This window comes from Megachile rotundata, chromosome 5, assembly GCF_050947335.1.
Source record: "Megachile rotundata isolate GNS110a chromosome 5, iyMegRotu1, whole genome shotgun sequence".
NCBI classification, from domain to species: domain Eukaryota; kingdom Metazoa; phylum Arthropoda; class Insecta; order Hymenoptera; family Megachilidae; genus Megachile; species Megachile rotundata.
In genome coordinates, this window is record NC_134987.1 from 3,962,615 (window position 1) to 3,987,938 (window position 25,324).

The following is a 25,324-nucleotide window of genomic DNA, read 5'->3' on the forward strand; positions in this document are numbered from 1 at the left end:
ATTAATATATCTTTTTTATATTTACAGAAATTACATTCCATATTGCATTACGTTCTTTCAAATACATATTTAATTAGACATAGTTCAAAATTTACGATTTAAAAAATCAATGTGTTGATTCTCATTGATTCAAGTAAAATTGTTAATTGTATAAAGTAAAAATACGTTATCGTTCACACAATTGCGAGCAATGTCGTATAGATTTGACTTAAAGTAATTATTAACTGGATGCAAGGACATAAACATTCATATTATTTGTATATTTTGTCCGCGTTTTTCCTATACGTATAAAACAGAATAAAGAAAAATTTGAATCGATGTTCGATTGTAACGGATACAATATCGTGAACAGGCAGTAAAATGTGGTAAAACGACCGTAACTAAATTTTACCTAGTACCATATCATCAACAGGTACATCATATCGTAGGTTTAGCTTCAGTCAAGTGTTACGAAATATATTAGTACAAAAAAAGGGAAATGTTAAATTGAATTTAATCTTTAAAGTACAGAGCCTATTTTTGAAACATAAATAACGGAATCGGGTCATTGAAGACTTCTATTTTAAAATAGTTTTTCAATATTCTGGTATTTTAATATCGTGTAGAGTTATAACTATATTGAAGTATACAATGTTTTTTTATGAAAACAAATAACGGGCCCTAAAATTCCGTTTTCCGTACTCTAAAGATTAAACCGTAAATCAGATCAATATTAAGATCAATTTCTATCCCCAAAACTCAGTTAACACACTTTCCGTGCCATGTGAGTCACCGGTGACTCATGAAATTGATTAGAGGCACATTCGTTATTTTAATACTGAACCGCTGCGAAATTCCCTATAATCGAACATTTGCGGCACAAGTAAGAAATTTGAATTGTTATTTCTTAGAAACTTGAAACTTCATCCGGCACTGAATGTGTTGAAAATACGATGTATGTGTATGTACGCTCTGTGTATCGGCTCTCGAAAGGCAAAGAAATATAAGAGAAAAGACATCAATGTAGAGTCAAGAATCAGAAGCAAAGGCGTGCTCGTTATTATAACGGAGGTGATTTTTATTTCAACAAAAATAACAATTTACATTGAACTGTTTTGATAATAATATTATCGTGTATGCTACACCTGTAGTTTACTGTAGGCGTGGTATGCTCTCGCTCGCTATTAATTGTAGTTAATTTTATTTGAATTAATCGCATTAATAGCGGGTTCTCGTAGGTAATATCGCTTCTTAGCCTTTTTTCTTTTAATTATTATTATTATTAATAATATTATTATTATTATTATATTTCACTTATTCTTTTCTTTTTTCCTTTTTTTCCCTTTTTTAAATCCTGTTTCATTTTTTTTTGTCACCTTAGTTTCACGCATACAGCGCGACCGCATTATATGCATCATCATCATTATCATCATCAAATATGGTACAATGTTTTTAGGAGGGAGCTGAGTACCTCGGCATGTTTTATCATTTACCTATATACAGACTTCTTGCATAAGAGGGATTGAACGATAGACATCGACCTTCCTTCAGGTTACAAACGAGTAGGTACATACACACGACGTTTTACGATTACGTTACGTCGTCTAGTCTATATAATAATAGTCTAGATGCGATTTGCCTGTCCATATCAATGATATATTCATGTTTTATTTTTTTTTCTTCGTCTTATCTCTTAAGATGCTACCAAGTACCTTAAAAGAGGGTTGCCATCGACGCACCTCCGCTTTCGACTCTGCCTCACCTATCTACTGAGATCTCCTGTTTCTCTAAAACGGTTCAATCTGAGCAAACGTTAATCTTGAAAATATTTGTACACACGATCGCGTCGTATGATATTTTTGTATATACATATACAAAGATCGATTCCACAGAGCAAGGAGCATTCGCAATTCTTTTCAGCACATACATGTATCATTTACGGATAGATTTCAACGTGACAACACGTGTTTAAAGTTACGCTCGGCTAAAATCTGTAGAACGGGAAACGTAAACGCGCGTGTTCGGTTGTGCAGTTTCAAAGTAAAGAAGAAAGCAGAGAAACGCCAAGGGCACTCTTCGAGAAGTACAATCAGATCACGGTGATCGCGTTATAAAATCGTCGATGATACCCCGTATTTCTTTTCACGTTCTCGTTTTAACGTATTCGTGTTCACCTCTGCACCTTCTGTTCTGGAAGCATTTAACATGGTATTTCTTCAGGATTCCGATTTTTTACAATTCGAAACGTTTTTGTTCCTCGTCTTTTTATTCTTCGTCTGGAACACGGTTTTTTATTAGCTCTATTTAACTGTGAATCATCCTTACGACCGATTCGAATGAGGTTCTCATACTGTCTCCGCATACAACTTGGATCGGTTTAATTTTTCTTTCGATTGCTTTCGCGTTAGGCAATCGGATCATGGAAATAATACGCTCCTTTGATTTATATTCCTATAGAAAACTAAAATATTGTTGAATATTAATGAAAAGTTCTACGAACAAAATATTATCGATTACCGTAAAAGAATATTGTAATTTGACACTGTTTGGGTAATGAATTAGCGCGAATGATGATTGCGTATTTTTTTAACCTTAAATGTAATGTACAGTGTCACAATGGTGGTATAATAGGGAGAGATTCTTCATTCAAAAATAAGTTTAAAGCGCAGGATAAAATTTATGTACTGTTTTTTAATTATAAAATCTAAAAATTTCGAAATTTAACAGTCTGGTAATTTGGGGGTTTTGAAATTTCGAATTTTATGAATTTTTGAGAAGTTGAAAATTTGGAAACTTATGAATCTCGGTATTTTGAATTTTGAAAATTCCGAAATTTAGAAATTTGGAAATTTGAAATTTGAAAAATTGAGAAATTAAAAGTTTTGAAATTTGGGCATTTGCAAATTTTGGAATTTGAGAATTGGCAAAATTAGAAATTTGAGAATTTGCAAATCTGGGAATTTAGAAACTTCAGAATTGAAAAATTTAATCATTTGAAAATTTGAGATTTGACAATTGCAAAATTTGAGAATCAAGAAATTTAATAATTTGACAATATGATATTTTGAAAATATAAAAATTTGAAATTTAAGAATTTTTAACTTCGATGATTTGTTAGTTTGGGAACTTAAAAATTTGTATACATGAAAATTATGAAATTCCCGATTTTTAGAATTTGAAAATTTAGAAAATTGGAAATACAGTAAATATTCGATATGTGCACAAATGATCTGTACGATATGTGCACCAAAGTTATCCCCACCACTGGGGGGAAGACCCCTTCAGACGCCGTGAAGCTCGATTGTCGAGAAATGTAACATGATCCGGGGTCGGGTATATCCGTGAAGCAATACATATACAAATATAAAACTTTTTTAATTTTGACTTTTTCGTTATCAAACTTTTACCAATTAATTCTTGACATTTTTCCGATTAAAATGAGACCAAACACGATATAATTTGTACTATTTTTACTGGTTTAATTGCCGATAAAAGTTTCTCACGTCGAAGAGGATAGCGAGTCAAAAAGAAAGAGATGCTACGATCGTGGCAGTCGGCAAAGATCAAAAGTCTGTTCGATTGTTTGCAATACTGGAGCATTGGTAATTTTTTTATTTTTCATCCATTTTTTTATATAACTTTTTCCATCATATTCGTGACGTTTTCCTGATTAAAATGAGACCAAACACGACGTAATTTGAGTTATATTTACTTGCAATATCTTATTAGAGTAAAGTCATCGATGTACGCGTAACATTTGAAATTATAAGTAAATATGGCTCGAAGTACGTCGTGTTTTGTCTCATTTTAATGAGAAAAATGTTACAAATATGATGGAAAAAATTTCACAAAAAAAAAAAAATAAAAAATAAAAAAGTTTCATTCTTGCATTAGGAGTGTCCTTCTAGTAGGTCACTGTTTGTTTACGTTCAGTCTCCTTCGCTCGAAATGTAGGAACTGTACGATATCTGCACCAGTTCAGACCCGAGAATGGTGCACATATCGAATATTTACTGTATGTGAATTTGAAAATTTAAAGTCAGAATTTTTTCAGAAATGTAGAAATTTGTAAATTTGATAATTTATAATTTGGAAATTAGCATTTGAACATATAGGAATTTGCATATAAAAATTTTATATTTTACGAGTTTTAGGATTTGAAAATTTGAGAACTTAAAAACTTGTGAAGTTCGATATTTGCGAATTTAAAAATGCAGAAATTTCGAAATTTCTAATTTCTTCTTGCCTCTGTAGTTTCAGAATTTAGAGATTAAAATACAGTACTTTTGGAAATTTAGTAATTTGATTAAAAAATTTAAAAACTAGAAATTTCCATTGTTGTCATATTTAGTTCCCTAAAATCAAAGTACAAGTTGAAATGCTTTTTCCTCTTCATTTGTCCTTAGGTGAAGCCTAGTTCTTAGCTGCCCCCAAATATCCCTAATGAATATTTAAAATCATTTTTCTCGAGAACGAAATATATACAGCAACCTTATTCTGCATTTCTGACTTATTTTTACACGAAAAATCACAATCCGCCTTATTGTTCCACTATTGCCGGTACATTCTGCATTGTTCAACTAACTTGTGACTTAGACTTTTGGTGTAATGTTTAAAAACATGTAAAAATCCCAGCGATAAAATCTGCTTCCTTGCAATCAGCGTTAAACAAAATTTTCTGAACGTTTTATTGTGAAAACGCGATTGTTTATTTCGCACTGTAGAGAAATGATAATTTATGCAACTTAGCAAGTAATGAACGACGAATTCGCAATCCTGAAGCGTCCCGATATACCATTGGCTGTAATTATAAACTATGGAGTATTTCGTCCTCCGTGCTAAGAATACGAATGATTAGGAAAAATCCAACTTCTCTTTCGTTTCCATAAAAAGTGAAATGGTAGAAGAAGCATGATAATCAATACACAAGTGTTGAAATTTCACATGATTATTTATCGATTCGTGATCCGTTATGGAGGCTTCGTAAGATCCGTAACATCAGTTTCGAGACGTTTTGGACATTATACATTAGACAATTGTGTATCGCATATACATGTATGTATGTATATATGCAACAAATTCTAGTTTACCGACACTATGATTCGAATATATCTATCGAACACGTATTCACGTACGTGCAATTTGTACACAAATGGACACTCCTTCGACATGAACCTTATCAAATGAAATGACACAACGTGTAGAATATTAATGAAACGAAGATGATGTTACCGTGATCCACCATATAAAAACAGAACGATACGTGTTCCTTTAACAACAGTCTCTGCAAATGTGTAGAGGCACTCACATTGTCCGACCGAATATATTCTCAAGTTCTGGCTACTCAACCATACAGAAGTGTGCAATGAAATATATACACACGTACACGTACATATGTATGTATACAGTGTCCCAAAAGGTGAACGATCAAAATTTACTAGAATATTTTACGGGTCAAAATGAGAATAAATGTTATATACATATGCATACAACGAATTCATACAAAAAAATTATAATAAGAATATAGCTCAAAAGCAATAACAGGCTCGTTGACATATAATAATGACGTAAAAGTACACTGATGATATTTATTGAAACCGCTTCTTGAAACCATGTTTAATATTTGAAATAATCATGTGTTGCTGAGATTTTATTCTTAGGAACTGACTGTCCCTTTGTAAATTTTTTAAATAATTCCTCAGTAGGACTTTCAGTTTCAGTTCTTTTAAATTAACATGTCAACGCTGAAATAATTTGAAACTTTATGGTTTTATAAATTGAGGTATTTGGAAACTAGGAAATTTAGAATTCAAGAATGGAAATTTAAAAATGTAGACATTTCTAAATGCTGCATTTTGAGGTGCGATTGAAGAATGGTTACACAAACCTAGCCCGCTGAATGTTCAAATTTTATATCATTAGACTTTCAGAAAAACTTCGATTTAAACTAATTAGATTTAAAAAACAAACTTATATTAGAGAGCTTAATGTGCAGTAAACGTCTATTCACGGCAAGAACTAATAGAAGTGATTAATCGAGCAATGAATGAATGTTTTTTTGATAATAAAGCATTTGTAAACCTACAAGTATTTAACATATTTTCCTATTTCTACTTTTGTAAAATATACTAGTGAAATTTGATCGTTTAACTTTAAAACACTCTGTATGTAACTCATAACGTTTTGGTAGAAGCGATTTATGGTGTAGCAATAAAAAGCAGCTCATATGTTGAGGGACTCAGGCTCGTTTTAACTGTTGCATGACTAAATGGAGGGGCAGACCGCATATGGTTGCACTTCATTTGCATACAAGTACAGGGTGTCCTAAAAAGGTTGTATAACCTGAAAATTGTACATTTTCCCATACCAAAATAGATTGGAACAGACTTTTACCATTATTATGTCATTGCGTTTTCGAATATATGCGACTGAAAATTGAGTATCCTCCTCCTTCTCTCCTTTGTCTCTTCTCTGTCTTTTTGTCTCTCCCTTGTGCGAGTACTGGCTTCAGACAATGTACCATCAGTGGTCCAATTAGTTGCCTGCCATTTAAAAGTCAATTTTTAGTCACTTACGTTTGAGAAATAAAACTGTAGATTGTTAAATCGCAAAGAACTTATAAAGACCTTTTCGATGCAGTAAATCTACAGTTCTCAGGTTGTTCAAGCTTTTTTGGGATACTCTGTATAAAATTAGGCTATATAAAAATTCTTGAGGTGTACACAATATGTTTACCAATGCTTGACGTGTTGTAACGTGTAACTGCGTAATGTATTTTTTGATAGTCAGAGCGTACATTCGGGTTTTCTTTAAATTCCAATCAAATAAAATAAATTCACATCCATTCGCTTGACGGATGATATTCCATCAGTTTTCTTTTAATCGCCTGCATATATTCTTTTATTAATAAGAGAACGTAGGTTGGGAAGTATTCCCTAGTCAGTTCATGGCGTCTAAATCCCTAAATGCTAGCTACGTTACTTACACTAAAATCTAGACTCTTACAATAGCATACGATAAACTAGCGATCATATACCTACTTGTTCAACTTAGAAATTAATATTGTGTACTATGTACAACACTTAGAATTACACTTTTTTTTGTTTTAAAACCCACTTCACCAAAGAGAGAACATTTAAAGTGATTCTCACGTAAGACGATAATGCACTGTCCGTGTGTGCGAAAATGCGTTCAATATGTCTTACACATCTGACGTAAACTCTTCTTCGAATTGGCTAACTTTTTTCGCACTGGTATATAACAGTTGAAGCTATTTAATTCCAGACACATCACAGACTCATTCCAAATAAAAACACGTATGCTTTAGCGTTGTATCATCGTTTAACGATTATATATCATTCATTATGTACAAAAAAAGCGTCTCCATTGTGAACTTGGGCTAGCCTGGACGTTCCACAGGTCGATCTATAAATAATGCTTTGGGCCGTCGGCCCAAACGGATGATCGAAAGGATTTTGTTGCTCCGAAAAAAGATTAAGAACTTACGTACGATGTATGTACACTGTGTAATAACAAAGAACGCAAAACGATATTCGTCTGAAAAGAGACTGTTAACGTGTTTAGAGTATTTAATACATTAAAAGTACGGGAAAACAATTATTTCATTCATCAACAAGTTTCACTGTGTTGATTCCTATTGTTTCAAATACATTAAAAAAATTAAATATCACGACGACACGTACACAACGTCGTACAGAAAGTTTTTATAATTTTACACCTATAGTCTGTACAGATCGTTCTATGTCGTTTTAAAATTAAAAAGTTCTTCGTGCCTTTATCAACGATAAGTTAGAAACAAACAGTATCTAAAAAGCGTCTTCTTAAAAAAAATGGCGGTGAAAACAGAAATATTTATATTTAATCTAGCTGATAATTATACACAACTTTAGTACATCTTAGCGCGGGAATAAGTAATACGTAAAAAAATATTAATTATCAATTAAAATTACGCTATTGTTACGTTCGAACGAAGGTGTTTCCATGCACTGAACTAGCATTTAAAATAATGCTTCGGTAAAACGGCTACTTTACACGTAGTACGGAAATGATCTTCGACTAAAAATACAATGATGAAATCCGTATAAAATAATAAACTCTATTTAAAACATCGTACTATAATCTCCATTTCGGAATACGATAAAGTTCGTGTAAAAAAAGGAAAAAGAAAGATGAAACTGAAAGATAACAGAGAATACCTTCGATTCATCATGTAAGAAAATTTCGACGACCGGTAAGAACGTGGTGGCTGACGCCCGAAAATATTGGTAATCATGAAACGTTCAATCGTTAGAATCTTAGTCTGAATGAGACTTTCGTCGGGCGTAAACAAATCGCATAAATAGCCTAAGAACCTTGTCACAGCGTGTTAATCTGTACGCGGTTAAATTATTAGACTATCAATCCTCGTCAGAAAGTGGTTCATACTGCGCGGAAAGCAACGGTGCCGGTTCAGCTTGCATTTGTTCGGATTTAGCCACAGAAGCAGATCCCGATGTTGGAGGTGGTGGTGCTGGCGGTGGACCAGTATGCACGCCTAACGCACTAAACGGATAGAAGGTGGTTGTGGGTGCTGGTGCGGGTGGTTGCGGAGTTTGATTTGGTGTCTCATCTACCATCATTTCTCCGCTCGAAGGACTCTCTACATTTCCCCCTATTTTCTCGTCTTTTTCCCCACTTGTCACGTTTCCTCCATTTCTATCACCCGTATTTCCACCTTTATCGTCCTCGGATGTACGCATCACTTCAACGATCTTATTCTTAACGTAATCCAGCGGTGAAAGATGCGGCTTGTTGGAAGGAGTTCCGGAAGTTGATGTGGCAGTGGTTGTTTCGTAGAGGCGACGACCATAATGATTAGTACCCGCTTCTGGAGGCGAGACGGGCTCTACCGAATGGAACTGTTGCTTTCCTACTGACGATGCTGTTTGTTGGTGTTGATGCTGCTGCTGTTGCTGTTGTTGTTGTTGCTGCTGCTGCTGCTGCTGCTGTTGTTGTTGCTGCTGCTGCTGCTGCTGTTGTTGTTGTTGTTGCTGCTGTTGCTGCTGCTGCGATTGTTGCTGCGTTACACGAATTATCTGACGCTCGTCTCCAGCTTTAACGGAATCGGCTTCATTGGCTTTCCGTCTCTTCCATTGATCTTCCGACATTTGATACCTAAACAAATATACAGTTTTTATTACATAGGAAAATGAATTAAAAATATGGCAAAAATTTATATGAACATTTCACCAATGACTTACCCGCTATATGATCTATACGAGGAATGTGGAGGTCCATAATCTTTGGAAACAATATGATCAACGTGTTCTCCAAGAGTAATTGGTTTGTTTCCGTTCCCGTTTCCACTCGCACTTCCTGCTCCGCTGTTTCCTCCATTTCCTTCGCCAGCAGGACTATGGGCCATACCATTAGGTTCTATTGGAGCTTCTCTGTGGAATCCCTGAAAAGTTTTCTAGCGTATAAAACACATCTATATACATGAACTTTCAACAAGGAAAGAATAGAATATAGGAAGTATCGTTAGGAACTTCAACCTACCTGGAAAAGACGATCACCAGGTCGCTGTGGTTGAGAATTTCCACCAGTATTTTCAACACTTTGATTAATTTGATGTGTTATAATAGCATCTATCAAGCTGGCGGCGGTTAAAGTAGACGCAGTTTCGTTCTGCTGTTGATTGGAGGACTGACTTTGCCTAGAGGACGATTGTTGTTGTTGCTGCTGCTGTTGCGACTGTTGTGGTTGTTGAAGTCTGGATTGAGTAAATCCGGTACTTATTAACCTATTATCCCTATCCAATTGTTGTTGTTGATCTCTGTACAACTGAGCCATGTGTCTTCTTTCAGCTTCCATTCTTTGTTGTTGTTGAATATGCTGTTGAATATGTTGTTGTTGCTGTTGTTGCTGTTGCAAGTGCGCCAAATCTCTTTCTCTTTGCTGCACAGAAAAACGATGCTCTTGATGTTCCTTTTCTCGTTGGGCAGCTGCTACTGCCATTTGCTGATGAATTTCTTTTTCTCTTTGTTGATGGACGGTAAGACGATGATCAGGATGTTGCATATCTTTCTCTCTTTGCTGTATCGACAATCTATGATCAGCATGTTGCACGTCCTTTTCTCTTTGCTGAACTAATCGATGCTCTTGCTGCTGAATTTCTTTCTCTCGTTGCAATCTATATTCTTCTTTCTCACGCAAGTGAACCAGATCACGTTCTCTTTCCCTGTCTCGCTGATGATGATGAGCCACAGCCATTCTGTGATCTTGATGTATGGCTAGACGATGCTTGTCTCCGTAACGATCAGCCAATAGTCTGTCCGCCATTGTCTTACCAAGGCCTTCGTGACTACTGCTTCCAGAGGCAGGATGACTATGTGGATGAGGAACTGGAAGACTTGGTTGTTGCACAGCGACATCTACTAAACTGGAAAATGCTTCCAATCCTGGTGGCGGAGGTGGATAATGCATCTGTTTTTGTGGATTATGCCTCTGTATAACTCCTTGTCGAGATGGTGTATGCGTTTGGGGCGGAGGAGTGCTTGTATAATACAACGTCGACGGTACCTCGTTCTTATTGCTACTTTCAGACGCACCACCACTTCGACTACGCGCATGCATCTGTTGACTGGTTATATAATCGTTCATAATGATCTGTCTCGAGGACAATTGTTGTTCCATCGTGTAACTAGGCGGTGGTCGACTCGAGTAAGAGTTGTATTGGTTGCTGTGAGTTACGACCACTGCTGCTGTTCCTGCTTGACTTTGTCCTTGTCCAGGAATGCTGCCCGTTGTCACAGGCGAATGTCTAATAGTTCTATGATAGTCATACATCGGCGCACGTTTGTCCACCGCGAAAGGATGAACTGGAGTTCCTTGAGTAATAGATCCCGTCTCCTTAGGTCCTTGATTGCTAGGAGCATTAACAGCACTGGGACCACTCGTAACGCTTGGAGTACCAGCGACACTGCCAGGATTTCCTGGAGGTGTCATCTGTCTGAGTAGACCCTCGTAACGCGCACTAGAAACAGGTGTACCGTGCGTGATGGAGCCGCTCTTATGACCCGTTGTTCCCATAGCACTTAACTTGGGAGATAATTTTGGATGAGGTGGAGGTACGGCAACTTTGTTCATTTTAGGCGTAAGAGGTGCTTGAGGTCGTGGCGAAGATGCGTACACCAGAGGACTCTTTGCACCACGTCCTTGTTCAGGATGAGGATGTGGATGGTAGTAAGCACCAGGGGGAGGTTCTGGCCGATAAAGAGTCACTGTCGGTGGTTTATGAAGCGTTTGTAAGGAATGATTGTATTCTTGTTGCCGTGGCTTTTTGATACTCAAGTCCAGCGTTCCTTCGGTTTCCCGAAGCGCTTGTTGCACTTGCATTACAACTAATCCCTCTTTCGGAAGGATATCCGAAGTTGAAGATTGGCTGCTCGATGGCGCAGGTGGACAGGGAGTAATTGTTGCTTGTATTTGACCTGATAACGCAATTTCAGTATAGTAGTTAAATTCTTTCAATGAAATTGTAGAAGAGTATCGAACTTACCAATTTGTTGAGGACTAGGAGCAGAACGATGTCCATGATGAGGACCCGATACCACCGACAAAGTTGCCAAATTCGAGTCCCTCGGCATATTAGTATTTGCCATAGTGGACGACGGTTTATATTCGCGTACAAAAGTAATGTCATTTCGATGATCCGTCCTCAATATACTAGATATCGTTGGTGTTCCAGAATTGACTGGTACTGATGATCCACTAGTACCAGCTGGACTATTAGGATTGCATTTCAATTGCATTTCAATGACACCAAGCATCAGATCTTTAACGGTTAGAGGATTAGAGTTGTTCGTTGTTGAAGGTGGCGAGTGAGAAGGTGGTGGAACCTGTTGATGAGTCTGCTGGTGTTGTTGCAGTGGTGTAGCGTTGTTACTGGCAGTTGTCAGAGTCACAACGACGCTACTATTTTCTAAATCGGTACTGCCCTGACCTTCGTCCGCCGTCTCCTGAAACAATCAGCGAACCTCTATCAGACGGCCCTATCAAGATATAAAGTTCTTTCTCATTTAACAACTAGAAAATAATGAAGAAAAAAAATATAAATACAAGTATTTTTAATACGTTCCGTGTCACATAATTTTAAGGAATTTTGAGTTGTATAATTTGGTATATTTTTTCTTAAATTTTCTGAGATGGTCAATTATAAATTTTATTTTTTATTATGCTTTAGAACTAGTTTAGATACATACGATTCCAATTGCGTACATTACAGTAAAAACTATACAATTAAAATGTAAGTGAATTTATGATAAAAAAGCAAAGTAAAGTAAAATAAAATTAAAGGGTAATATTAAAAAAAGAACTTAAATAAAAAGGAACAATAATAAAGATTGATTAAATAACATTTCGACGTATTTTAAATTATGTTCCGACACTTAATTACGAAAAAATCAGGACTATATGGACCTTCCTATAATTTTGTTGCTCTTCTAATTTTATTTAAATATTAAATTTCTGTTTCTAAAAAAATGACATAGAACGTATTAAAATATCTTTCTTCATATGAAATAACTTGTCTTATATTTTACATTGTTTCTGATTCAAAATAGACTAAACAGTTGATCTTACCGTGGCAGAACTATCATAATCTTCTCTAGTGCCAGCCGAAGCAGCGTTGCTACCTCCGCTGGTGGAAGACTGTTGTGATGAACCTATGCTCACCGGTGGAACTAAAGATACTACAGCGATATCTGCTAGCTTATCGCCAAGCTTTTGGTCTGCTGATCGTGAAAAGGACATCGGCAAATTAGAGGATGCAGAAGCACCTGGTGTCCCTGGTGTACCACTTGATAGATTGTTAGCTGGACTACCTGCACTGGCTGTATCGCTTGAGTCGTGTACCTACAGTTAAAAAATATACAATTATTAATAAATTATTATAAATTCTAATTACTAAAATATTTGAAGCTATAAATTAAAGTAACTTTTTATACAATTAGAATTAAACTGAATTAAACAATTAGAACTAAACTTCCTTCAATATGAGCTTTAAGTTTTTAAATGAAACAACGACTATTTATATAAAACTTATTAATGAAAATTACATTTGGTCTGATGTCCCAAATGCATCAATCAGCATATTATAAAAACAACATGCCTTATAATGTTAAGTTCAACGCGTACTACTTAATCTAACACTAATTTTTGATCTTATTAAAAATTGTCTAGCACGTGAATAATTTGGTAAATATTAATTGTAAATTTTTGGTATGCGCATATAAAACGGGTCACTACTATTGATTTACGTATATTATTATTTCATTTGCATAATAATATATTCGTTTATATGATATTTTAACGAAAGAGCTAATCCTTCAAGGATCCTCCAAAACGTACCGCAAGTTCGTCGCAGCTACTTGTACTGCTGCCACTTTCTTCTTCATCCGTTAAACAAGGTCTTCTCTCTTCGCCCAAGGATTGATAATATTCTGCAACCACCTGATCTAGGCTCAATTTCTTCCGATAAGCGAAGTAGTAGTTTTTGCATTGATGATTCGTCTTTCCAGGTACTTGTTCAGCCACCTTTACCCAGTTTGTACCGTGCTCTCGGAGGGCTGTTCTGAGTTGTTCTAGCTCCTCGTCTGTCCACTGTCGAGCCAAGGAATCGGCCGAGTCTTCGGGCACTTCGGTACCACCGGTTAGGTGCGGTGCCAATCGACGGGATATTCGATTGAAGCAGGCTGAACAACATTTTGTCGCGTTGTTTGGTATTTCTGAAAGAATTATTCGTTCACTTTATATAATTACATTAGAATTTTTATTATAACAGTGACTGATAATGCGGGGGTCGAAAAAGCATACCATAACACGCCTGTATTAATTGCTTCAATAATTTCTGAGGATCTATTGAGTTAGGAAATGGTAGTCTCAGGTCATTTTCTACCATCCTCTTGAACGTAATAAGAAATACTTACGAAATTCCTGTATAATAGGATCGCGAACTTCAGCTGGTAGATCAAGCCATTTCGCGGGCAGTGCACGCAGCCTTTTCACTCTCGTTTTCGAGCTGGTATTGTTCAAGTTCGGACATCCTAACAGCGGACACGCCGTGTATCGTCCTCTTACGGCTTTGCACCTACAGGTGTTGCACACGCGTGCACCAGGTGTCACTTGATCCTCTCGTAAGCCGTACTGAGACGCCTGACTCCGTGGCAAAGCTCTACTCTGTGTGTTTCCCTCAACAATGTTTTGGCAAACTGTACAGGCGTGAGGACCAATCTGCCTGCCGCTTTCTGGAACAGCAAAAACAATTATATGCGATTATCTTAGCTATTCATCAGAGGACATTTGACATTCAAAGTATTGCCTTTCAGATACAAATTTACTCTCGCAAGAAGGAACAGATGTGGAAATCACTTTTGGAACAACAGTTAAAATTGTAGTACGCATGGACGTAAGCCAAGATTCCACTATTTTCTTCGTCATATAGTCCACTATTTTCTTCGTCATACAGTCGGGCAAACAGGGAGGAATAATCGTGGCAAGTTGTCGGCGAAGGAACTCGAGTGAAAACACGAGTGCCATCGTTTGTATGGGGAGAGCCACAGGAGAGAAAAAAAGATAGAACGGGGATGGTGGTGAAACGAGGAGAAGGTAGTGGTGGTAGCCGAGAGAGGAAACTGAGCGAGAAACAGAATAATTACCGAGACTTTGCTGGTTAACTAATTAAGGGTAGCCAATGAAAAAGTTCTCTCGCCCGCAGTCGCAAACATTGGCGTAGAGGCAAGAGGAGACACGGTAGGATCTCGCTTTGCTGGTTTTACCGCAACGGTGTTCCAGGTGAAAAATTTAACTTTATTCTCCTGGCCATTATCGCGAGTCGCGAGGTCATTTGCTAAGTACCAGGTCATTCAAAAAGCAGCCGGAAAGCGGAAGAATACGATTAATTATTCGTTCCAGATATTTCAACCGCATATGTATCGCGATGAAATAATTTCATTGACTGACTATGATTTGGGTTAAACTTTAAACTGTTTAGTGGCGATGAGAAGCAACGTTCGAAGCTCAGGAGATGACAGTTGGAGTTGATTGACGGTAATGCAATAAATCAATTTTCTTAAACGGATACATGGAAAAGGCACACGAGAGTTTCTCGCAATTAGTTAAACGATGAATTGGTAACACAAAGGGTTACAAAGTACAGAATGGGTGATATGTGGAAGTTTCAGTTGGCCGGCTGCCATCATTCCAGCTTATAATTGTACATTTCAAACGTGATGGGAAGTATGTTACACTCTATACTGACAAACACATATCTTGGTTTTTAATTCATCAATTTTGGAATTTACGAAGTTTTTAATTGAGAATTTACAAATTTCTGATTTTGCGAACTTGGTCAAATGACCTATTTATAAGTTTTTTATTTTAAATTACAAAATTTTTAATATGGTTTTCTTGAAATCTACGATGATTTTCATCAAAATAAAAAATCAACGTGTATATTAATTTGTGTTTCATTGTTTACTTATTATTTAAAGACATTTTTAATTTCATAGTAAGTGTGTATTATTTATTGGTAGATTTCGCGTAAAATGTTTTATCATTTGTTCATTTATTTTTCAACTTCATTTTTAATTTCAAAGTAAATGTGAATTTAGTGTCAATACGAAAATAAACAATTCCTATATTTTTGAGTGTTCCTACTCAACCTTTAATTGTGTAGTTACAAAGTCACGTATAGAAGGATTCACTTGGGGATGATCGGCTGTTGTCAGAAGCAGCGGTTGAAGCAATTAATTTAGATAAAATTGTTCGATAATAAAAACGAACTACAATTGCGTTAATTAAAAAGGCTGACTTTTAATAGGGACTCGAAGCAATTATCCGATCAATTCTACCTGGGTTCCATAATATTAGAGGAACCTGTGCAACGATTAAATTATGAGAACCAATTCCTATATCACCAGGGGAATAACTGCCAATCAGTGTCGCGAATATATTCTCTCGCATGGCGTTTGTACGATTGTTCGGTAGACAATTCTTCCTCTCATTCCCGCAATAGCCATCACCCTTCCGTTACTCTTGGTTGTATGCGACCAATATAACATCGGTAGTCCTGCGTCAACAGTAATTTTCTCCACGTTTCGAAAGGTACGAGTATAGCGTGTGACAGGTCTCCGGAGATTACTACACGATTGCTACATGTTCGTGGAACTTCAATATGGGAAATGTGTGAAATACGTTGAATATTTGTACGCTTGAACCTCGATAACTCCAACCTTGATACACTACAGTCTCGATGTAAGCGAAAATATTATCCCCACCACTGAACGGAAGACATTTCGTATACTCAGAAGATGCACGTCAAAAAACGTAACAGCGTTTGGGTCAGTGAAACAATACGCACATATAAAACTTTGTTGTTTTTCATTTTTCCTATATTTTATATATTTTTGATATTTTCAAATTTTTTAATTTCTAAACGCCTAAATTTTTAAATTCTTAAATTCACAAATTTCTAAATTTAGGATTTTCTAAAAATATCCTAAGTTTTCAAATTACCAAATCTTTTAATTTTAAATTAAAAAATTTTTAAATCATCGAATTTCCAGTTCTCTAAATTTCTATGTTCTAAAGTTTCAGAATTCTCGAATTCTTAAATATTCAAAAACATTAAATTCTGACATTTTTATCATCAAATTTTAAACTAAATTAATATTTAAGTTGTGCTTTAAATTTAGATACAAACTGAGAACTGAGTCCGTAACTAAATATCAATTATCAAGGTACATATCAAATGAATAATTTACGAAAAAATTGTTATTATAAAAATTATTTAATGTAGGAGGGGAAATCAAATAGTGTAAAACGATTTATTTTAGAAACAGTCATATATCCGAATATAACAGTATTTTTAGCGAACAGAACTATTTTTCGTTTGTGTTCTCCAAATAATCCAGATTACATAACAAAAGCCACAATCGGAAGAACATTACAGAGCTTCGTTCGAATGATACACCGAAAGGGAGAAGAAGAAGAAAGGGGTAAGAGAAGTATTAGCCACGTGCTAATTAAGCTGACTCGAAACGGGCCAACGACAAGGAGTACACCTTGAATATTTTACAAAGGGTATCGCGAGAGAACTCTCGTCTTGTACACCTTTCCCTCTTTCTCTCCAACTCATTTAACCGGCTTTACCTTCTCCCACGCGTATAATTCTCGTTTCTCTTTATACGACCGAACGATTTTCAGTCAAGATATTCATAACTTATTTTCAAAGGAATTGATGACTTACGACTTTTTCGGACGTAAAAAGAAATATATGCAGTAGTTATTGTTAGTAGAATGTTGATAACCGGAGCAGTGTTTAGTCATATGTAATTAGATGCAATGGAGGTTTTTTGCAAGTAAAAATGTGCTAGGAATTAAATAATGTAAACCTGAAAATTTATGTATTGCCTTTCATAATTCTTGAAGTTTCAGATTCCCAAATTTCCAAATTCACTATTTCAAATTTCACAACTTTTAAATTTTCAAATTTTTAAGTTATTAATTTTTAAATTATCAAGTTATCAATTTCTTAAATTATCAAACTATTCAGTTTCCCAGCTGATAAGTTATCAATTTCTTAAATTATCAAATTATTTAGTTTCCCAGTTTGCAAGTTTTCAAATTTTTAAGTTTGCAAGTTCTCAATTTTAAAAATTTTCCAGTTTCTCAATTTCCAAGTTTTCAAATTTTCAAATTTTTTAATTTTTCAGCTTTTCAGATTTCAAGTTTTCAAGTTTTTAAATTACCAAGTCATTAGGTTCTCAAGTTTTCAAATTTCTAAATTCCCAAATACCTAAATTTCAGAAATTTTAAATTTCCATACTGTTAAATTTCTCAATCTCCCAAATTTTCAAATCCCCACAGTAACTACATACTCAATCTTATTAACAGGTACATTAACTCTTAGGAATAAATTCACATTATTCTTTGCAATCTGTTCAGTTTTTTGTTACATATAGTATTAAGTAATCAAATATTTCTTAACAAAAATTGTGTACACATACATGCTTTAAAATTTCGATAATGAACATAACGAAGATACTTCGTTCACTTTAATGTCTCCGTCAATATATCAGTTTGTGGATAGTAGGTACAATATGACTTCATTATGTTTATGTTATTTTAATTTTGCTTTGTAAAAGTTCGACACTTGAATATGGAGAATTATCTCTGTAAGCTACTATCATTATTTTCTTAATACCCGGTACATTCGCAGCCCATCTGTTAATTAAGCATTCCCTTTGATAGCGATTGTCCACGTGCATATGTGTAAACACAAAGAAATTTTGGACATTTATTATAACTAGGGAATTATGGTCTGAAAGAAAATGTGATTAATACACCATAATCCGCAACTGCTGGCAATTTACAGTCCCTGGTCGTCGAATTAGGACCACTACAAATTTTTAACATTGTTTACGTTTTCCGTAAAATTAGGAGGTCTGTTCAAATTCTAATGATATAATTTATTAGCTACTGACATGATACACTATAACTTTTTTATATCTTCATTATTTTTCCAAATATTTGTAATTCTTTCGAACACAGATAATGTGGTGCTTGGAGAGTTGTAAACTAGTTTTTGGAGAAGGTTCCATTCACTAAAGGCCTCACGCGCTTTCGATATTCGAACCTAACGTACACACTGGCATGACCTTTAACCGCTCATCACCCACACATATTTGATTGTTATCACGATAGTAGCAAATCAATTGCTATGTATATGTTATATCGTTATCAACGTATTTAGTAATAATTTGCATGACCTAAAACATTTTTCCATATGTGACATAATGTTATAGCTATAAAAGTGAAATTTTCATACGTGGTCCTATTTGATGGCCAGGGTTTCTAGTGTTAGTACATGTTTCTCTTGTTTTACAGTCACTTTTTATCAATATGTTACTAAATATAATATAACGTCACATATAATGCAATGCCATTACAATATAGCCTAATATCATATAAGAACATAATAATAAAACATAATGTAGTATCATACATCATATAAAGATATAATATTTGTTCAGTGTTATATTATTAATAAGTGCAAAAACACAATACTTCATTTCAATACTTAAGAAAATTGATAAGAAATAAGGTTAATTCGAATTCTCTATTATATAATAAATCTAAAATAATTTTGCTATTTAAAAATTACATAAAACTATTACTAGATTACGTAATTAATTACAATTTAAAAAAAAAGTATTCCCTTCCCTACTCGTGTCATTATAAAACGAATTTAACACTAGACTTATAACTTCTAATGACCACTTACTTTTATATTGAAACTAAACTATAAAAATAAAAAAATAATGGATAATACGTAAAACAGCTTATACAATGATTCTTCGTTTTGATGAAAGTAAATTTATATTCTGACAAAAAAATTCTTAACAATTTTTCTTATTGAAAATAAGAAATCTAAGATTTAAGGTTTTTTTGAAGGGTTTTCGACAAGGAAACAAAGTTTTATTTGACGTAGTCAGGAAATTTTTAAATCGGAAATTTCAAAGTGAATATTTTCAATTTGAAAATTTGGGTTATTGAATTGTAGACAATTTCGAATTTGAAAAATTGGATTATTGAATTATAGAAAATTTCGAATTCGAAAATTTGAAGATTAGAGTTTTTGAAAAATTGTAGATTCTAAATTTGTAAATTTAGGAATTTGATTATTCGATCATTTGATCAGCGAATTTCTGAGTAATATTTTTCCATGATATAAGTACTGAGTTATAGAAATTTATAATATCAGTAAAGCTAATTGTGTTATTCCATTCTAATTAGTTTAAACGTCCAAAACAAGCAAAAATATCAATAAAATTCCCACTCAACTGTTAATTATCAGAACACGTTTAAGCACTAAGAAATTTACCTTACTCTAAACATTTTCACCTGACGGTAATTACCATGACTCCTTATATCCAAACGATTAAAATTCATTGTCAAAATGTGTTATCATGAAGAACATTTGGATGTATACTTTCTGAATGGTGTGTTCAACGAGCAGATTCATTTCACGAACAAGGTACGGAAATTAAAACGAATAACCGAAAGGGGGTTTGTTCTCTTCCCTTTTGCGCCAGCGTTTCGCTCGAAGCATCGAGACGAAGCGTTTTTCTATTTACTTATTTATGAGATTACAGAACGGTCGGTCCGACAAAAATGATTAAATGCAAATATGTGTTTTTTTTTTTTATGTGCTTCGGCTTCGACTCACGCAGCGACAAGGAATCTATGAACAAAATGGTAGACTGATCGTGTTCCATTTGCAATTTTATCTCCAATTTTCCTTGCGATTTTCAACTCGATCTAGAACTATTTCTGACAATACGAATTACGCCCTATGACAGCTTTTATTAGATGCTGAAAACGTTTAAGCGCTTAAACGTATAATTAGTTTGAGTTTATATTTATTCAGTAATTGTATATAAATTACTTTAAACTTATATGTGTTTATTCAATTATTATATATAATTACTTAAAATTTCAATTTAATCAATTATTACATATAATTATTTTAAATTTTCATTTATTATAAAAATATATATAATAATTTTAAATTTATGCTTACTCATTATAATTGTGAATGTAATTGGTTTGAATGCAATTAAATTTCTGCTTTTTCGGAAAGTTATGTATAAAAGTTTCTGAAATATCATATACATTGAAACTTTCATAAAAATGATAATTTCTGAAACAAATTCCGAAATTTTATTTTTATATCCTTTAACCTCAACTTTGAAGTTTTTTCAATATCTATAAAAAAATATTAAAAATTTGCAAATAACATTAGATTAATATTTATAAATAAATGTTATCTTAATTAAGTAATATTCATTACTAAAACCTACAGTTACTTTGTATTAGATAAATAATTATTATTTGTTATTAATTTAATTTCCTGTTATGATTTGCTTTAGTTTTTAATTGAGCGTTTTTATACTAAGATGGATCATAAAGCAGTATATTAGTTATGTAAATTCGTTTGTACTTTTTTAAACGAATAAAAGTATTATTCTTGATACATATTTGTAATATGTCATTTTGAATGCATCAAAGTGCTCTTTGATGTGCTATATTTCATTTGATTAATTAACTGTACGCTATCTCATTATTTATTTTGAAATAAATAAATGAATGAATTATGAATGAATTATTGGAGGTCCGTTAAATTTTCTTCACTACTGGAGGCAGAGGCTCAAAGCGGCAGAAGAGGCGAAGAAAATATGCAAAGGGAAGGGCAAAGGAGTTGTTTCAATTCATACGACGTGCAAAAATATAAATAATAAGAGTAATTATTATTATAAGAGCGACTATGATGGGACTAAAATAACTAATATTACTATAGTTAAAAATAGTATACAACCAATTATGGTTATACATTATTTTTGTATTTAGTGAATTATGATCACATATTATTCTTGCTGTAATTCTATCGGTCTTTAATTTTAATACTAACAATTAAATGATTCAATTACAATTAACCAGTTAAGGAGGGAGACCAGTATGACGCAACCTAAAACGGGCCTATCTTTAAAAGATCGTCAGAGTTTTGTCGCTTAAGAAAAATCAAATCTTTTGATGAATTCGGTTAAAATGGACCTTTATTTAAATATTTAAAAAAAAAATCAGTACAAATAAGGACGGTATAGTTAAAAACGAAAAAAGATAGATGGTCTACACTTCGGCGCACTTCCTCACTGTAACCAGGGTACAAATCAAACGAGTCGTCAGAAATGCATAAATTAAAATTATAAGTAAAGGAAATCGATGCTGTTTTCGGCCTAACCTCCGACCTGATTTGATTATTTAACCCAATAGCATATAAAAATTATCAAAGTGGCAGAACACATAATTACGCAAATTTTTCCAACATTTTATTTTTTTTCTTCAAAATTAGATTTGTTTTCTGGGATGTTTTAGGTTAGGCCGATAGCCACTGATTTGAAATACTACCACAAGAAATTTCAAGGTGATCTGAACCTCCGTTTAGGCTGTAGGCTGGTTGCAAGGTCCAAAAATGGTGTTCCGAGAAAAACAAGGTTAAAGTTATATGTGCATACGCGGGATAGTGCTATGTGCGATACGGAAACAGGTCTAGCGACAGAAGTTTTTTGAATTTTTAAACCCGGTTTTTGGCATTATACGCAGAAAAGAAGGGAGAATTTTTTAAGATGATAAAAAAAAAACCGATTTTTTTAAGGTGTCATACTGGTCTCCCCCCTTAAGTGTGTTTGACGACTATATCCGTCATGGAGATGTGGAAGAATTTTGTGCCAAGACGGCTATATATCCGTCATGCGTAAAATTTTGTTACAATTTGATATTTAAATTGTAATTTTAGCGAAAACTAAATTATATTCGTAAATAGTAATATGTTTAAAATGTTTAGAGGTCAACACGAAATGAAATAAACAAATAAAATGTGTAATTGAGATGGATTCATAAATTTTTGAGAACTAACTCGTCATCGCTTGATTGTCGCGACACACATTGGTGCGCGCTTTGCAAAAAGATCGCCACAGTTAACTGGTTAACGACTAAATATTTCTCCATTGAAAGTTAGGGTATATTCATTATACAATTTTCTAGTTGAAAATTAAGGTTCAATTTTGAATATGCAAGTCGAAAATTAGAAGGTTATTTTAATTCAAGACTGTTACAATTAATAAATTATATCTATAGTTGTTAATCGAAATTTCTTTTAATAAAGAATAAGAATTTAATTTTTAAATGAATTTCTTCTGATTATATATTAGTTTTTTATTCAATATCGTGAAAAAAGAATTAATCTTAATCCTGAATTGCAAATTCTTTAAATCGATTATTATAATTTAAATTCGAATTAAAGATTGTCTTAATTATAATTGCAAATTAAGAATTAAAATTATACTTCTTAATTGCATACTGAATTTTATATACCGACACAATAAAAAAAATATTTGTAAAATGTCGCTAGTATTATTATTTTTGTCATTAATTAAGAGTTTTCTTTAATCCTGCTGTTGCTTGGTAATATTAACGTGTTCCTGTTATCGAATCATCAGTAATAATAGTAAACTAATATTATGTGTATAAACAGTATTTACTGCTTACTTAACGAGTTAACTGTGGCGATCTTTTTGCAAACCGCACCAGTGTGTGTCGATAATCAAGCGGTGACAAGTTCTCAAGAATTTATGAATCCATCTCAAGTCATTTACACTTTTTATTTGTTTATATCGTGTTAGCCTCTAAACATTTTAACCAGTTAACTGTAGCGTCCTCGTTTGAGAGCGCGCGCCGTTTTGTGTCGCCAGAATCGAGCCATGACGAGTATACTCGTCAATCACAGTTAACTGGTTAATTTAGACAAATTAGATTAATATTCCGTCTATGAGTTAACAAATAAATATTATCGTCGTCCAAAATGTTGAGCAATTAACACAATATTTAATTTAAAATTAAATTCTAATTAATTTGGGGAAATTAAAATCAACTAATGTTCTCTATAAGAATTTTAAAAATTCTATAACAATGTTAAAAAAATATATTTTAGTGCATTATTCAATACGATAATATTAACAATTAAATATTTTATTCTTAATTCACAGTTCCACATAACGATCAAAACATAATCACTGACTAAAACAATTCATAATTAATATTAACTTTTGGCCTTGAACTTAATAAGCTTTAATTGAAAATTAAACTTGATTTTTTATTCTAGATCTCAAAATGTGCACTAGGTATACTTATTTCTACCATAAGGTGTCTTTTCACATCTCAAGGATTTCATGACAAACTAATTATAAACCATTTTACACATAAAGATCAGCACCATTTTGCAGCATAATATTAATTATAATCAGATTAGAGAATTTCGATTTTGGTTGTAACGGAAAATACAGGAGTTGCGGCATAACTTTGATATTCTCTTATTTCCCGCCATGTTGCATTTTAGTGTGCACCGCTACATTTATATTTTATAGGTTGATAAATTAAGCTATAATTTACAACCCGATTAAATAATATTTAATAAAAACACATCAATTTGTCAATAAATATATTCCTCAAATTATCTACATTTAACTGATAATTTGAAATTCTAATAATTTTGGCAATTATTTGCCTTCAAACGTAAAAGTGTGAAAAGACAACTTTCGATTGAAATATGTATGCACAAAGTCTTGACAGAAATAGTATTAATTATTAAAGAAAGAAAATTTTATTATGAAATAAAACATTAACTGTTAGTTAGCACTAAGTTGAAGTAAAAACTGAATTAATTGTTCGACTCCGCGTTTCGAGTGTCAATTAAAAAGGCTCACAAATTTAAGAGTTTTACTTATCAGTGCCGTTTAAGTGTTACAGATATAATAAACTTCAATATTCAAGTGGGTATTTTTGGTCAAATTTGGTCAAATATTCTCTGCATTATCTACATTTTCATCATTACAAATGACAGTCCGAAAGATTGAGTTTAATTTTCTTTTTATTTTCATTTAGCTTCGTTTTTCATAAGCTAAATGTTAGCCAGTAAACGTGGATTATGGTATAATAAACGGAATTGTAGTCGAACAATAAAAGTCGATGAATTATTTTATTCGTTAAGCGAATAAAATCTTCGAATTGGGAGCTACATGCGGAACAAATTCGTCTGTAAACATGGAGCTTAAAATAATTTGATTACCGTATTTGGTTACGCGTGTTCAGTGCAGCAAATTTTAATGATGTACAAATGTAAAAGAACAATAATAGAAGACGCTCAATTCTGGATGCCGATGTAAAATTTTTTTATCTCCATCGATTTCAAATCTATTTAAAAGCATAATACTGTATGAAACATTTTTCGTAACAGCTACGAAGGGATTATAAAAAATGAAGTAAAATGAAAAATACTTCAATCAACGTTTTTTATCACACTTTTTTTAAAAAGCGTCTATAACATTGATCACTAAAAAAGATGATGGATATTTTTCAAAAAGAGTTGTATCAACAAGATTCGAGAAAATATAAAATTGTTACTATTTACTTTATTTTTTAACGTATGAGTGATGTTAACTATTTTTATGCATAGAACAAATTATAAATTTAAATACTGAAAACATTCAAGAATTATACATAAATATATTATTTACTTATACTAAATGTATAAAATTATGAAAATTATGACCTTTTGTTTTTTTTTTTCTTTTGTTCACAATTATTATTACTTATCATTCACACATTTTAACCTTTTCGCTACGGTGACTTTTTCTGAGAAATGTGATTATGGTCTTATTTATTATAA

At 33.3% G+C, this 25,324-nt stretch overlaps 1 protein-coding gene across 12 annotated transcripts in view; it reads right to left on the reverse strand.

Moving 5' to 3' along the window:
- Positions 1–1,036: 1,036 nt before the first annotated feature.
- The window catches only part of Smr (nuclear receptor corepressor smrter), a 137,650-nt gene continuing 113,362 nt past the window's right edge, over positions 1,037–25,324 (reverse strand). For 9 of the 12 annotated variants that reach the window (XM_076531776.1, XM_076531779.1, XM_076531781.1 and 6 more), the window contains 7 exons: positions 13,968–14,285; positions 13,390–13,766; positions 12,622–12,894; positions 11,540–11,999; positions 9,538–11,471; positions 9,240–9,451; positions 1,037–9,153 (listed from right to left, as the gene is read on the reverse strand). In XM_076531776.1, coding sequence (XP_076387891.1) covers positions 8,397–9,153; positions 9,240–9,451; positions 9,538–11,471; positions 11,540–11,999; positions 12,622–12,894; positions 13,390–13,766; positions 13,968–14,285 — 4,331 coding nt within the window. In that variant the 3' untranslated portion in view covers positions 1,037–8,396. The remainder of the gene's footprint in view (positions 9,154–9,239; positions 9,452–9,537; positions 11,472–11,539; positions 12,000–12,621; positions 12,895–13,389; positions 13,767–13,967; positions 14,286–25,324) is intronic. The other 3 variants (XM_076531785.1, XM_076531780.1, XM_076531777.1) reach the window with 2 other exon arrangements.